The sequence below is a fragment of the Saimiri boliviensis genome, chromosome 1, assembly GCF_048565385.1.
Source record: "Saimiri boliviensis isolate mSaiBol1 chromosome 1, mSaiBol1.pri, whole genome shotgun sequence".
Classification (NCBI taxonomy): Eukaryota; Metazoa; Chordata; class Mammalia; order Primates; family Cebidae; genus Saimiri; species Saimiri boliviensis.
Window position 1 is genome coordinate 225,300,893 of NC_133449.1, and position 17,438 is coordinate 225,318,330.

The 17,438-nt window shown below is 34.1% G+C and overlaps 1 protein-coding gene across 2 annotated transcripts in view; it reads left to right on the top strand.

The window, feature by feature from the left end:
* Window positions 1–10,433, top strand: part of EDIL3 (EGF like repeats and discoidin domains 3) — a 434,019-nt gene extending 423,586 nt beyond the window's left edge. For both annotated transcript variants that reach the window (XM_003920781.4, XM_003920782.4), the window contains one exon: window positions 7,428–10,433. In XM_003920781.4, coding sequence (XP_003920830.1) covers window positions 7,428–7,577 — 150 coding nt within the window. In that variant the 3' untranslated portion in view covers window positions 7,578–10,433. The remainder of the gene's footprint in view (window positions 1–7,427) is intronic.
* Window positions 10,434–17,438: the final 7,005 nt, after the last annotated feature.

Below are 17,438 nucleotides of genomic sequence, written 5' to 3' on the forward strand. Positions count from 1 at the left end.
GAGAAATCCTGGGAAGCAAAGAAATCTCTGAAGCAACCAGGGTCTACATTTTTCAAAGGGCTCATGGAACAAAACATCATTTGAAAGGGAACACAGATTAAAAAATGAGTATCTAATATGAATTATGGTGCCGAGTTTTATATGTATGACCATGCACAGTAGCTTTCAGAAAATCTGACTGCAGTTTCTTAAGGGATTGCAAAATAATCCCAAGTAGATGGCCAAAGTAGTATTTCTCAAAGGACCTATAAGCTTTGATGGAAATGATATTAAAGAAATACAGGAGAATAAAGATGTTAAATGCTTTTGTTACTGAAATATGCAAGAGGACAAGTAGCACCAGTTATTTGATATGCTCATCAGATTGATGTCCATGAGAATCAGTATCATGCAGAAATTGAAAATAAGAAGAACAAGTAAAAATAGGAGTAGAACCTAACAGTAGAAGGTTTAGAAAGTGTATGCATGGGCCAAAATAAATAAATTTCAGTGGATTGTCCTTTCAGTATTTATTCAAAAAATCAGAATAGAAAGAAGTTCACAATTATCTTTAAAGCCTGAATATCTGTCACAGGCTGGCACGTGATGTTGGGGAGGTTGTAGATGCAATCCTTGCAGACAATTGAGGTTCCTTTTCCACCTGTCAGTGTTTCAGACATCAAAACTTATATGAAACCCTTTGCTTTTCAACACCAGTTCCTCATTGCAAAGTTCAGGATTCCCCAAACCCACCCTCACTTTTGACATCAATTGCATATTCACAGTTTTCCAGGATTATTCTCAGGTTTGATAATTCAGCAGAAAAACTCACCAACACAATTAAAATTATTATTCTCACTGTTACAGTTTGTCACCATGAAAGGATATGGATACAAATCAGCTAAGGGAAGAGGCATATGGGGTAGGCTCCAGGAGAGTCCAGGCATGAGCTTTCAGTTGTCTTGGAAACTCCTGGAGAGTACTAACTTCCCTTAGCCGTGTTATGTGACATTAAGCCCAGAGTACTGCCAAACAGGAAGCTCACCTTAGCCATGGTATTCAGAGTTTTTATGGAAGCTTAGGCATGTAGACTTGGTTGACCTTAACTATGGCTGACCATGGCCAACCTTAGTTTTCTCCCTTTCAGTGGTCAAGCTAACCTGAAGACCCCACTGTGAACCACAATGTTAACATAGTCCATCTGGTATAGCCCAGGGCCCCCTGGAAAACAAAAACACTCTTATCAGACAGGCCAGAGATTACCTCCCAGGAGCTGAGGGCAAAAGTCAGACTCCTCCTGGGTAAGGTTAACATCTTACTGCACATTCCTCACACAAGGTTTTGTGGACTGTACACTAATCACTGGAATGACATGTGTCTGTAAACACTGTGCCTACACTGGATTTGACACATCCTAAACTCTTCAGAAGAGCTGTTCAATAGCCAAAAGATTTGATGGTCAACAACTTGCTTCAAGATAGTACATGCAAGCAAACTCAAGATTAAGATGTGTCTAGATACATATTTCTTGCAAAGAGAACAAGACGGTCAACTCTTTCTGGATACAGAAAAGCAAAGTTATTGTCTAATATGTTACAGCTAGTGGTTGATATAAAAACAAGTTCTCTTTGCATTTGATCTTTTATCTGTAGATTATACACATATTTTCACAAATTGGAAAGTGTAACTTTATCATTGTCTTTGACTCTACTTTAAGGTCATACATATACATTCTGGTTGAATTATTTTTCCGTTTGACTTTCACCTGCTCATAGATTGTTTCAGTCGGCTGTGAACTTATTTCATCTGAAACTTTGGAGGGTAATGGTTCTCCTTGGGATGCTATGGGATGGAAGACACTGTGGCAGCTCTCTGTTTCTTTCTGTGAATGACAATTTGTGCTGCAGTATTATTGGGATGCCCTGTAGTGAAGGCCCATCCCCCAGATCATTCTGCAAAATGATGATCAACATAGACACTTGTTAACACAGTCTGTGGCTCTAACAGAAACCCCTGCTTTTTTGGTGACCCTCTTAGAATGTAATTCTCCATATCGCTATTTTCCAAAGAAACATTTTCTAGAATATTGACATTTAACTGGCAATGAATTTCTTTTTTCCTTATTACATCTTGAAGAATGTACTCATATTGAGGCTAATTTTGTTACAGAGTTTCATTGGTTTAGTGAAATTGATTGCAGAGAAAAACATCAAGAATAATATACTAGCCATTCAATCATGAAATGGTTTCAGGATGCTGGTAAATTTTCCTAGAAAATTGAATTCGCTGAATGATAACTGCAGTCTATTTTGGCTAAAAGTATTAAACTTTGGTTTCGGACATTTTATAGCCAATCACCAATAGAAGGTTCATATATGCAAAGCTTCGAATAAAATTTTTTTAATCTGATATAGATGTATACCACTAACTAAAATTTTAAAAAATAATAAATTTCTACATATTTTAATATTTCTTTACTTTTTAAATTAAAAAATTAATTTTTGGAATGTTTGCATATAGGGCAAAGTAAAACAAATTGTAGATTAGCCTAAAATATTACTGACAATATACACATAGAATTAGAAACAATGAAGGCTCTCTTCCAAACTATTCAAATGGAAAATGTTATGTTTGACTTTATTCATGCATACTAATTCCATGAAAATTTTCATAAGACTTTACATCACTTAAAGCATTGATTCAAGATGAAACTCTTAAATTTTTGACAATCCAAAATTGGTAATATCAGGTAATATTGACACTAAGTATATAAAAATAAGTTTTATGATCCTGAACTATAAACTAATAAGCATCTGTCCCTTATGTCACCTGCAAAAATCAGAATTATATACCTCTATAATATATAAATTGTTACTTTATAAAATAGATACAAGTAAAAAACTTTGATAGCCTTTGCTTAGGAGAAATTATGAAAATATCCAAAAAAATTATTTGATAATAAATCAATCAACTATAACCCAACATTAATATAATAACTTTACCTTTTAGACGGCATCGATGGAAATATTGCATATGCAACAAAAGTACACTCTATCTTTTGAGCTATTCACAATATGCCTACATTCTATGTCTCAATAAATACCACACTTTCATTGAGCCATAGTTAAAACAGATGTTATCTAAAGAAATGCAATCAAGATTATAAGTCTGAAAATCATGCAACATGAGGAACTTATTAAGGAAGCATGAATGTTTAGTCTGGAGCACTTAAGTTGACTTTTTGAGAGGTTTGTGTCAATTATTGTTAAGCATATCAAAAAGTTTTTTTTGATGGGCTAAATTTGTTCTATTTTCATTGAGAATTAAGCACTAGATTCAATAGATTGAAGTGAGAGAGATATACACTTTAGCCTCATAAAAAGATAGATGTTCAAACTGTCTAAATATATACTTGTCCTATTGTGTTGAGGCATGCCATGGGTAGGCTGAAAGTTCCATGTTAAAAATATTAGAGGGAAAAGTTATTGACAGCAGATCTCGGACTTCTCTTCCAAATCTCAGTTTCTTTTATTATATTGGTAGAATTAGATAAAAACAGGGTTTCTGAGGATCAGAGCTACCAAAGACTGTTCTTATTTAACTTCTCCATAAGTACTCTGGATGAAAGCACAAAGGATTGAAATTATGTATGTTGAATAAAGAATTCTTAGCTTTCAGCCCCAACACCTCAGCACACACACACATACATGCTGCCCTAGGAAAATGGATCTTTGTCTTTGTCCTCTATCCCTTAAGAACAGCAGATCAGTGTACAGATATTTGTATGCTTGATACCGTAAACAGTAAAGCCAATGGTATGCTTGATACCATAAACAAAGTAAATATAATCAATAGAAAAAAACGTTAGAAAGTCTTATTCAACCTTTGTATTTCCCTAATATCTGAAATCCCAGATGTGGTTCAACTATAGTCTCCACATATCAGAAGAAAAATAATGAAATCTATAAGGGGGCAACACAAGGGCAGAGGGATGAAGTGATGGTCACTTGAAATCTTACTAAAATACTGATGTTTAGCCTGGAAGAGCATAGGGAAGCGATCTAAAAATGCTTAGAACCACTCACTATTTGAATGATGTGAACAAAAGTTCCAAAAATTAGAACAATGGAGATCTCTTTAAAATTTCTTATCAGTTATGTTTCGGACGAATAGAAAGAAGCACATTTTTACAAACTAGATGATTTTCTAAAGAAATCGGATATGCAAGATATCCTCAAGAGATTCTTTGATGTTTAGAGTCCCATTCCATGACTGCTAAAAGAACCTGAAATATGCCGCACTTCTCTGACCACGTGGCAGAGGATAACGTTGCTTTGTTCTTTGATCGCTGGAGGTCTCCTGTGGATGATGTCTACACTGGCCTGAATAGACAGTGGTTAATAACAAAGAATGGTAGCTAGTCTTACAAAAAATATAAAAATGCTGCTAGAAGCAAGATTTTATTGTTTTATTTTATCTAATATTCTCTCCATGCCGATTTGAATTCTTTCAAGAATCTGTCTTGTATTTTTAACCAGCATCACAAGAGAGTTAACCTTAGGGGGAAAAAAAATCAAGATAGCTAGATTGAGGGAGCTGTACTTTTCTTTCTCTTCTCTCCTCTTAGATTGTCATTATGGAAGCTCCTGCAAAGATCTTCAGTGCTTTTTTCTCAAGGTCCCGTATGTTAGAAAAAGCCTGAGAGACCCCATAGCATTATCATGTCTGAATTAAGCAGCAAATTTGTCCTCAGCTAATTAGCCTCCTCTCTGAACTGAAACTTGTGCATAGTTTTTCTAAAAATTTCTAAATCAAACTGTGTCTTTCTCTTATAAAAGATTTTCATTCCTATATGGAGATTTAGTGTTCTCCATCAGTCTTTTCAGACTTCAGTTTTAGTTCAGATTTTTATATCTCTAAAATGTGCCTGTGAAAGCACTTTCTAGAAATCTTAGAGATTTTAGGAAGTTAACTAAAAATACTGTGTTTGCATTCCTTTACAAGGTGAAATGTTTAGGTAGCATTCTTAAGCAGGGGCTTCCTAGTGCTGGAGATAAGGAAACAACACAGGTGTCACATGTTTACCCAACAAGTACAAACTATCCTGGAATTAGCAAGTGTGTGCTTTGTGTTCTGTACTGTGACACGACTGAGAGGTCTCTGAAAATAAAAATACATTTTCAGTACTTTGAGGCTGTAAATTGGGTGATTTGGGCTGTTTCTCTATGAATGTTACTGTTTTATAAATCATGTTTCATGAAACTTCACTTTTTTAAATGAATATGCAAATATCCATGACTTTCACATATTTAAATCAGAAATTTCATGGTTGTTTTCAATTAGAGCTGATATAGTTCCTCTGTATATATTCTTCATTATAAAGAAATAAGTATAATTAATAACTCAACTAATGCTTTCTGGGTTGTTAGTTTCTATCAAAACCTGTGCTGAAGAGCAGACACTTAAGAGAAAATTGTTTCTTCCTGTATTTCTTTCCCAAGAAGTGGTTTATAACCGTATTTTGGGCTGTTATAAATCTTGTAATGAGAGTTCATGAATTTAAACTCTATTATACCAAAGATATACATTAAGTTTACTAGCAAGTCTACAAAATTGGATTTAGATTCCATATAAAATTGTAATACTACCATCTCAGTGAAGCATTTGAATCCAACATCATGTGTCAGAGACGATGTCAGTAAACCAGAGTTTACTTTCTGCTACTCACTCAAGATTTTGGGCAAGTGTTTATGGTATGTCCTGTACCTGCGAACTTTTGCTAACAGAGACATTGTTACATAGTAATACATTTCAGTACAGAATGAGTTATTCCTTAGTGCAAGACATGGCATTTCTCAGCATAAATTGCCTGCTGAATGAACATGGATTTAGATATAACAGCAGAATCAGCAGAGAGACTTTTCAGTCTTGTCTATTGCTTCTGTTAATCAGTTCCATACTGTCTAATGCTTTTGAGGAGAATATTGTTTTTTTTCCTTTCCAGAGGAACATTTATGACCATATAAGACTGAACCAATCTAGTCTAGAAGGCTTTTAGAGCATCCCTTTTAATTTCAGAATTCACAAAGACATGGGTTAGGTATTCTGTCATGTGATGATAAGAGTTTTCTTTGTTTCTTGTTTTCTACTTTGGGGGATTTTATTTTCAGGTCTCTTCGTTGGCCACATACTTACCTTTTAATTCCAAACAAGAAAGAAATCTGATGTCAAACAAGAAAGAAAATTATCTTCTAAGATGCTTCAAAAATGAAAAGAGAAAGCCTTGATGAGATTTTTTTACTCTAAAAATTTGAACTAAATCTAAAAATCTAAACCAAATCTAATTTTTTTAAAAGTAGATATAAAATAGTTAGAAATCACTTCAACAAGAAATGCTCAGAAACTACACATAACAATGGACAAAATCTTCAGATAAAGACTAAATAATATAAATACCTCAGTTTACCCCAACATAAATTATGATTTAATGCCATTCCTATTAGAGTCCCAGTGTTTGAATTTGTTTTGTTTTCAGAAGCAGACATCTGTTTAAGTTATTATAAAAGTATTTTAGGGAAGAGCAAGTGGCCATAGAAAAGCTAAAAAAAAAAGAAAGGCATTTTTACAAAAGAAGAAGGAAAAACAGATGTGCACTGCAAAGGGTCAGGATGTTACAAGTCACATTGATCAAAATAGTACTTTATGGATCCAGGAATTAATAGATGAAGCCAAAAAAAGAAAAAACAGTTCAAAAATCATTTATTGAGTTGTCTCATTTAGAGATGGGTTAATTTTATTCTCTATGTAAGAAGAAGTGAGAAAAAAGTACTGTGATAGAAACTGTTAGTGCTCACCAAATAGCCATGTACTTCTCTCCAGTGCCCAGTCTCCTTTGCTATTAGGTTGGAGTCATATAGTTAGGTAAGGTGAAACAGATATAGACAGAAGTCATATAAGCTGCTTCCATACTTGTTCTCTTAAACAACCTGCCCAGTCTACTAACTCACCCTCCCCTTTCCTGTTGTGAATGTGGAGCCCACATGCTCCCTTTGATAGTTGTACTTTGCAAGCAGCTTGGATCCCTGAGTCACTCCTTGAAAGAGAGCATCTTCAGCAAGCTACATGACTAACATCAGCCTGTGACATAAGCAAAAATTAAGCATCTATGGCATTATTATAATTGAGAGAAACAGGCAGAGGAAAATGACAGACCTAAGAATTCCTGCATTAGACAATCAAGGTTTGCCTTATTTAACTATTTAAATTAAACATTAATTGACCATTTCATGAAAATTTATTATTAAAAAGAAGCTGCAATATATTTTGAAGAAAAGAAAATGAATAATTTTCAAATATCACATTTGGGGAAAATGTTCCAAACAAGAACATAAAAATAATTTCAAAGAAAAAAGGTTATATGACCGACATTTTCTGCTCTTCTTTATTAGGTTTTCCAGGGCAATTTTGACAATGACACTCACAGAAAAAACGTCATCGACCCTCCCATCTATGCACGACACATAAGAATCCTTCCTTGGTCCTGGTACGGGAGAATCACGTTGCGGTCAGAGCTTCTGGGCTGCACAGAGGAGGAATGAGGAGAGGCTCTATTTCACAACCTTCTTCCCTGTTTCCCTAAAAGCATCTCCATGGAATGAACTGTGCAAAATCTGTAGGAAACTGAATGGGTTTTTTTCATGAGAAAGTGCTCAAATTATGGTAGGCAACTAACTGTCTTTGTAAAGAGGTCTAAGCCTGCCTTTTCAATGATTTAATTTGTTTTTTTTTATTGGTCAAATCTCTTAAGTAACATCACATTAAGTGTGAATTACTTTTCTCATTGTTTTCTGAATTATTCACATTGGTAGAAATATATTAGGGAAAGAAAGTAGCCTTCTTTTTATAGTAAGAGTAAAAAAATCTCAAAGTCATCAAATAAGAGCAAGAATTGATCGAGTTTTACAATCAATACGCAACTAATTCTGATAAAAGGAATACTGCAATGTTAGCAATAAGTTCTTTCTTCTGTAATGACTCTACATTATCCTAAGTGTTTCTCTGTGCCTACCAAACACTGTCAGTGTTTATCACAAAATTTCAAAGAAGAATATGTAACATGCAGTACCAATACTGTAATTCTTATTTTACTTTCATTATTTCTTATAAAAGATTATGTGACTTCTTTTTCTTTTGGTTCTATTCTATATTCTTTATATTGTATACTACCTGAATAACTCAATTTTTTTTTAATTTTTTTTCTAATTGAATTTTCTATTAGTTGCCTAAAAGAAGTGTCATGTTTACTCATATATACAGAACATGACTGCCTATCAGTAGATTGATCTGTATTTCATATCAGTTAATTAAATATGCAGTTTTATTTTTGAAGGAAGCCATTTAATTTCCAAATACTTCCTTCATAAAGAATCCCATACTCTCAGTTTGCACAAAGGAACAAAAAATATATATATATTGTGTCTCTTTAAATATAAATCTTCAGTTAGGTGATAATTATGTACCTTTATATTTACTTTAAAAAGTATACTCATGAGTTATTTGTTTCTTTTTTAAAAATTTAGCAAAGAAGTATTAATATAGTGCTGCATAGCTTGGCCAAGCATACTCATCATTTCTTTGTTCATCTCCACATTTCCTGTGAAACTAACATCTTATCGAGATTTGAAACTGGTGGTCGTTTCCCAGGAAGGCACAGGTGGAGTTATTTGTGAGAAGCAAAGTGTTTACTAATGACAAAGTAGTAAACCACTTTCAAGATGAAAATTGATTTCTATTTATTTTGCTTCAAAGGTCCTGAAAAAATAAGCAATTATCATAACAATTTGTTATTGATACTGGAGGTTTTATTGACATGTCTCTCAAATTAAACCTCACAACTGCCTCCATAAAACTCTGCAACATCTAATTTATAAGCTTTACAAGTATTTATTTTATAAGGCTTAGACAGAATTATTGGAGTTTTAAATTAAGTGTCTTGGAAAAGAAAGGATGGTATGTGTACGAAATGTTAAGGTCCTACGCAACACTGCTAAGTTATTTTTTTCCTTTAATATTTGTGCTGCATAACAAAAGCCACTAGACTGTTACTGTCTTGTCTGTCCATGTGTTAACAGCATTTCTTAATGATGTATATATGGAGTGGTCTTCAATCATAGTGAAGAATTTAAAGAGAAAGTCAATCGTATTGGCATTTTTAATAAGAACAAAATTAGTTGGTCTAAGGAGACCTGCTGGCTACATGTCGGTTCCTTGCCCATATGCTTTCTACTTCCTCTTCTCATTATGAAATTTTGAATTTGAAGCCTCTGAAATGGAGATCAGTTCTTAACATCTTTTAAAAACAAAATTGCTATTCCCTCCATATTGCCTTTTTCAGATAACTTTAAAATTAGGATTTTAAAATATTTTTAACTGGCTAAATTTTAAAGTCATGTGGCAAATAATTACTTAGGTTCAGAAATACACACATGCTTACTTTTTAGCCAACGATTCTTATTTCTTTTAAGGTTTACTGTCCCATCAAATATCTAGCCATTTTACTTTGCAAATTATATACGTTCTTAAGAGTACATTTTAATTATTATTACTAATTAATGCTTTATGAAGGCTTACTTTTCTAAAATTATTTATGGCTTCATATGATGTTTTGTAATTTTTTTCTATTGATACCTATTTTAAAAATATTTTCCAAGGAAGTTGGTTAGAATTATATTTGTTACCTTTTAGAAAAAACATTGAAATGAGTTTCTCTTGCTTTTTCATTTTCTCTCTGCTTTATATGCTCTTCACAATACATCATGTCCAATGGATACCTATTGTCCCAGGACACCCAAAACTGATAACAGCAAAGGGATTCCCACATATGAAAGTGTTGAAAATTCTTGTTAAGTAGTATTATGAAGTAGATTTTGTGTCATTTGTGTCAATGACATCAAAGTGAAATAAATTTATTCTATTTAAATTCACACTAAAATCGATAAAATACCATGAGTAGAGTACACATAAGAATCCCTAGTCTTCACTATGTTGAGTAACTGTAACATGCTAATTTTACAATGAATGAAACTAAACTTTTAAACATCTTCACTTTATCTACATCCTTTTGAAAGTATTTATCATGTTACCAATTCTAATTTTAGGGTTGACTTTCTCTTTCTGAATAACTTCATAAAGTTTGGGGTGAATTTTGAAGACTTGGGGTACTAATGATTGTATCTTTGCTAGTCAACAACTTATGAAATACAATACTCAATGTGTCTGATGTGTCAGTAAGTACAGAAATAACTAAGACACAAATAACCTTTGCAAACCTTCAATCTGTGTAATATTCCAATGTTGTTTTTTTCTTTGTATATATACTTATATCACATAGGATGTAAAACCAGTATGACCTTGTCTAGTCTCCAAACTTAAAATAAACTTTTGAAAATCTGGGATTCTTTTGAAGCAGTTGTAATTAAACACATCTGTACGAACACACAAATAGTCTGAAGGTGAATGCCCACTACTCTTGACCATATACTTGATTTATTTTTTCTTTACACAGGACAACTGAACAGATTAAAAGAAAGAAAAAAAAAGAAAGAAAGAAATTACAACAATCTCTATTAATATTAGCTAAATCACTCTTTGAAAGATTATTAAAATATGTCCATTCTTCATGCTCCTTTTAGATATGGAAGTTTTACTAGAATATTTTTAATCCAAAGTCATATTTGGCCTCATGTATAGAGCGTTGTGTACCAGGACTGATCTGCCCATTGTTAATCAGATGATGTTGCTGTCATTTCTATAGTTTTTTCAGTTCATGATGCTCAGGAGTATAATGAAGAGATTGAGTCAGTAGTAAGCAATAACACAACCATAATAACGTATTTATTCATGTAACATTAGCTATGGAATAATGAACATCATAAATGTGGAGTCTTCATAAATCCTGTTTCTAGCCCTCTGGAAGTCACTGGTGAAATACTAGATCTGTGTACTCCTATTTTTTTTTTTAATTTTCTTAGGACGCAAAAAATTTAGGGAGGAATTAAGATATTAAAAGTGACTACTTATTTGAGCTTCTATGAATCTCTGATAGCTCCCAGTACTAATCATGTTTATGTATTCATACACTTTCCCGTGTAAATGCACTTTAATATGAGTGGATCAATAAGATTCCATTATTTGCCTAGTTTTTGCACATACTCATAAACATACAATAAATATGCTTTTATTAAATGAGAGAAATTATACATATATATTTTCAGTAGAGCTGATAAGGAATCATGACATCTATACAGGATAAAAATTTATTGTGACAACAAAAGATGTAATAATTATCCAACAGAATATTTTCAAGTATGAAACTTCTAAGATTACTGATTCAAGATGCAAAAATAATAAAAGCATTTCACATTCCAAGAAGAAAAGTCTGAATAGCCTAAAATATGTTTTTTTACAAAGTACTAATAATCATGAATGGAAAATATTATCTTTATTTAACCTGAATTTTAAAACATCTACAATTTCAGCTTTGAATACATGACTTTAATTAAGATTTTGATAAAGAAACATTTTTACTGTCAGAAATTCAATGCTATTTCTTTTCTCAAATGCTAATTTTTTTAAAATTAGCAATCACTTTAGTATGTTATTTATTTGTGAAAAATATTACCTCTAGCCTTTGAGATGCAAAATGATCCTTTTATCTGCGCAGGTAAAATAGAGGACCAAACAACTTTGCCAGTTGAGAAATGTTTCAACTACCCTGAAACAGAATGCATGGCCATTTGTCTTTACAAAGACAAAGAATACCTAGCGTTAGTAGCAATTTTTCTATTGATCTTGAAGGAGGAAATAGGTTTCTTGATTCTGTTGCAGTAAATGCCTGTAATTCATACTGCCTGTTTCAACATTGCCACCAAATAAAGTGTTTCCACAGTAGGCAAGTGCACTTACTCAAAGAGTTATTTCTATTAAATGAATTTGGTAGCAGAAATAGGAAAACATTTTTTTTGAAAAGGCTACTCATTTGGTAGTTTTTCCATAACTTCGCAGAAGCTGATTGAGTATCTGAAAACATTAATGCTTTGGAAATATGGTGTCGAACCATGAGCAAATGGTCACCATATTACATGATTAAGTATTGCATATGGTGACTTCTTCTGATTGAATTTTATTTTAATGTCCTCAAGGCCATGAACCACACTCCTCCATATTTGTGAAAATCCCCATAGCACCCTTCATATATACAAACATATGTATGTTAATAATGATGATATATTACAATGTAAACTCAACCTGCTACCACGTGTAAAGGGAGTGGTGGCAGTGAGACTGATGGTGCATTCAAACAACACATCTCTGGCCGGGCACGGTTGCTCACACCTGTAATTCTAGTACTTTGGAAGGCCGAGTTGGGCAGATCATTTGAGGTCAGGAGTTTGAGACCAACCTGGCCAACATAGTAAAACCAAGTCTCTACTAAAATACAAAACTGAGCCAGGTGTGGGGGCACATGTCTGTAATCCCAACTACTAGGGATGCTGAGGCAGCAAAGGCTCTTGAACCCAGGAGGTATAGGTTGCAGTGAGCCAAGATCACACCACTGCACTCCAGTCTGGACAACAGAGCTACACTCCATCTCAAACACACACACACACACACACCACACACACACACACACACACACACACACACTGAACAATATAACTTCCATGGCCAATACGGAAACAGCTTGTGATAACTTATATAAGCATCAGGCAAAAACACTCCTGAGAATTCAAGGGAAGACAACTGTGTGTATGACAAAGAGATGAGGAATGTTTTCCGTGATGATTAAGTGAAAAATTAAACATGGATTTACACGCATTTCACCATTTTCCCTTTTTAGTGATTATATACCTGGGATTTGAAGAAAAATTAGTAATAAAAGAGGCTTTGCCTTTCAGAAGGAGGATCTTAGTTGGCCAGTGGCCCTAGGGAACGTAAGAAGCGCAGCGCTCTTCTGCCTGGGCCCAGGAAAGAGGAATTGGGCAAAGAGGTTAAAAATGACATATCTCAAAGGAAGCACTCAACAGTCCATTTAGGCATCTTTATTTTTTCTGTTCTCAAGTTTCTTAGGCAATAATGTTTTTTAATGCTACTTTTTAACAGTAGAAGCATCCTCCCCACCCACTCCCCACTCAAAATCCCTATTTTTAGTTTTTTGCATAAGCACCCTGATAATGCTTGAGAGGTGGACTGAGAGTCTGAACCATGTACACAATATTAAACAATGTTTTCGAACTGTTAACATAGAGAAACTGCTGGATCTGGACCAGTAGTATCCTTTTTAAAAAATTAAATACATTAGGACAAGAGAGAAGAGGAGAAAGGAGTTAGAATAGAAGGAGAGAAAAATATTTAAGTCCATTGTAAAAATTATTTTACAAACATTTTATTTCAGTTATATTCCTGATATATATGTGTCTTGATCACAGTGTAAATTATTTTTCTAACTCTGAGACAGACATAAAAGTTGAAATCCACAGCCACGCAGCCTCTTTAACTGCTTTCTACATGGGTGGTGTCTGCTAGCTGCTAGGTGTTGGTATGTGGGGTGGCTGCGTGACTTCAGAGCCAGATTTGGAAGGATCCTGTAAACAGAAGTTGTTAGCAGCTTGCTGGGAAAGATGTGCTGACAGGATCCTGAGAGGCTTTTTAAGAGAAAAAAAATACATAACACAGACTTGTGTGAATTTTTTCTATATAGTAAGTAAAGCCCTTTGCTCTTCTCCCCATAAAATATTTTAACAAAATACCAGTTTCTTCCCTTCACATTTTATTGTTCAGCTGGAGAAGATTCACCCAAGTATTGACTATGGCCTGAAGGTGGGCTTGCAGCATGAGTCAAGGCTGCCTGTGAGCGACCTGCCACTTTGGATTAATCATAATGCAGATCCGTAAGTTGGGTGTTTGTTTGTTTTAATAAACCACAATGCATTTATGTAGATTTTTCTAAAGCAACCTCCTGTTTAAAAATGCATAATCGAACGCCCTCCACACCCTCGTTCTAACCTTGAGGGTTTTCTTACCCAAGCCTAATATCACAGACACTTGTCCCTCCTGACTGCAGCATTAGGCTGTACTATAAGTACTGCAAAATTTTCAAATATGTTTTCATTTTCACTGGAGATATAAAGAAAAGCTAATTTCTTTCATAAATAAGACACTGGAGAAACTACTGTATTTGTTTTAAGAAAATACTGAGATTATCCAAGTTTTTTTGTTTGTTTGTTTGTTTGTTGTTTTGAGACAGAGTGTCACCCTGTCGCCCAGGCTGGAATGCCATGGCATGATCTCAGCTCACTGCAACCTCCGCTTTCCAGGTTAAAGCAATTCTCCTGCCTCAGCCTCCCGAGTAGCAGGGATTACAGGAGCCCATCACCATGCCCCGCTAATTTTTTGTCTTTAGTAGATACTGAGTTTCACCATGTTGGCCAGGCTGGTCTCAAACTCCCGACTTCATGATCTGTCCGCCTCAGCCTCTGAGTGCTAGGATTACATTAGTGAGCCACTGCGCCTGGCCAAGATTATCCAGCTTCTTTTATTGTTAATCTTTTTTTTTTTTTCAGCAAAATCTAAGCATCTATTTTGTACCAGCCACTATATGATGATCTGGAAATACAAAGATGAAAATACAGTGATTTTCAGGAACTCACAGTACAAAGGGTAAAGGTGGGGGTAGACAAGAAAGCAAATGATTATGATGGATGCTATGGCAAAAATATGCCCTATGTGCAAAGAGAAGATAGAATAGAGGCAACTGTAGAATCAGTGAGGCAGATGAGGGAAGGCATCCTGGGAGGGTGACATCTAAAATGTGCCCAAAACCATCAGATTTAATATTCATAACACATAAAAATCCACATTAGTACTTATGATAACTCTATGGGTTTACATGTGCATTTTACAAGAGGACAAAGAAAAGCTGAAAGAAATGAGATCTGCCCAGGTTGCAGGGCTACAATTTGTACATACCTCTAAGTACATCCTTCATCCCTGTTCAATACTCTTTCTTCTTTTAAGTCAAGGTGTACTGAAAGTGTGTTTCATTGCATACTAGTACCAGAGCAGCACGAAGGAACTGCCTCCAGCCAACCAGTCACTGATTATTTATCTTACAGTTTCTCATATTGTCCAATTAATAAAAAATAATTTAACACACTGGTATTACCTGGTGACATCGATTTTAAATAATTTGCCCGTGGATGAAGTGTTGACCATCACATAAATATATTTTTAAAAATCCACAAGTGACGGAACAGCTAATGAACTACTGTGAGATATATGATGGCATTCATTTTTAAAAGTGAGTAATAATCCCAAGATGTCAAAGCATCTGCTTTTCCAAAGCACAGTAAGTGGACTCTGCATACGAAGACATGAAGTCTTTAATACAGTAATCAAACATATTTCTATTTAAGGAAAATCTAAAAACAGTGCTCTATAGATAATAAAAAACCATAAGTATTTCCATTAGCAAAAAACTCCAAAAAAGAAAAAGAAAATTCAAAAACACTCTGTCTTGAGTTCTAGTTACCAGTATTTAAGATTAAGATTAACATAATCTCATGATCTCATGGAGGTGAAGAGTATAATGATAGTTACTAGAGGCTGGGAATGGTGTGAAGTGGGAAGAAGGGATGAAGACAGGTTGGTTAATGGACACAAACACACAACCAAATAGCAGAGATACAGTCTGATGTTTGATAGCACAGTAGGGTGATGATAGTTAAAAATAATGTATATTTCAAAATAGCTAAAAGAGAGGATGTGAAGTGTTCCCAATACAAAGAAATGATAAATGTTTGAGGTGGTAGGTATCCTAATCCCTGACTTGATTGCTACACATTCTATTTGTATATCAAAATATTACATGTACCCAATAATAATGGGTATATAAATATCAAGTATTTATAAAATTTTAGTTAAAAAATGTATTATACTCTTAACTAGAAGAGAAGCTGAATAGCAAATAATATCTTAGGAAATAAAGTATGGTAACAGCACAATTTAGGGAACCAGCTTCTTAACAGTTAACAGATAGGGCATTGTCTTTTTCATCCTCTGGTGACTTTTAATTTAGTAGAATTAGGACCTTAATCGGTTACATATAACCCTATATAACCTAATGTTGAGTAAATTAAATTTCTATAACTTGATTTAAATAGTCCACTCTCTGTTCATTATTCATCAGTAAACCAAAACAAATGGAAAAAAAAAATGTTAGACAACTGAAATTTAGGGACCACCAACCCTGGGATACATTTGTTTAAATATTTAATTTCCTGGGTCACCATTCATCCAATATTTAAGAAACGATAGCATAACCTAACCAAGTCTTTCCCATTCTAATGGCCAATGGCTGTTACTAATATTTGAATAATGACTTTAGTGAAGCTGAATCCATATTATTTCACTAAACTCTGAAAACTGGTTGTTATTGTCTTGTTACAATTATTTTGTTCTTGTCCTTTTCTGAAAAAAGAAAATACCCTGCTCTCTTGTCTACTTTTTAAAACCCACTCAATCTTCAGCAATCTTCTAAAAATGCAAGGCATCAATCTGGATAAGACATGTTGAATGTGGTAAAAAGATCCTTTAAGATCCTTAACTGTTTATAGGCTTATTTATCAGCAGCACCTGTAAGGCTTATTAATGTTCAATCTATAACCTACTATGAGTACTTGATTACGTCCAATAAATTTCTATACATTAAGTTATTCTAGGTCACGTTTTGTGCCAATATCCTTTTCCGTTGGCCAAAATCCTTTTCATTCTTAAGGAAAAGTATATTGTCATATATGTACGCTTATTTCTTTTTAAAGCCGTTTAATAGTAAATAATGATTAGAAACATGTGCTGCAGGCACTCTATCAACAGAAATTTATTGAGTGTCTACTCATGGCCAAAACAGAAGTACTCGTGCACATATCAAGGATAAAATTTCTGTCCAAGACATTTGTATAAGGCTGAGCTGATTCCACCATGCACAAAGTAGCTAGGCCAAGGGGCATGAGTGAAAGTAGAAATCCAGTGCTTTTTGATATGGCAAGCTAAAAGTCCTGAGAAAGTTCCGTCTGCAGATAGTGCCTTGTGTATATCATATTTGCCAAAGATCCCCCTTTTTTTAATTAAAATCTTATATGTTAAGGATGGAATCTTGATAAGTTCCAATATCTGTTTACTGCTTTTATTAAAAGCCACCTTCCAGCATGGGAGACTATGGGTGTTCTACAGTTATGCAATGCATTTAACATAGCCTGCAAATTTCCTATCTTAGTTAAACCTTAAGCATAAAAGTAAAACTTCCAAATTTTGCTCCCATCTCTCCTTCACTGATTGTGCTAAGGATTACACATTGCACTGAAATGAGTATGAAAGTCCTCTTTTTCTCACTCTCATTCCCA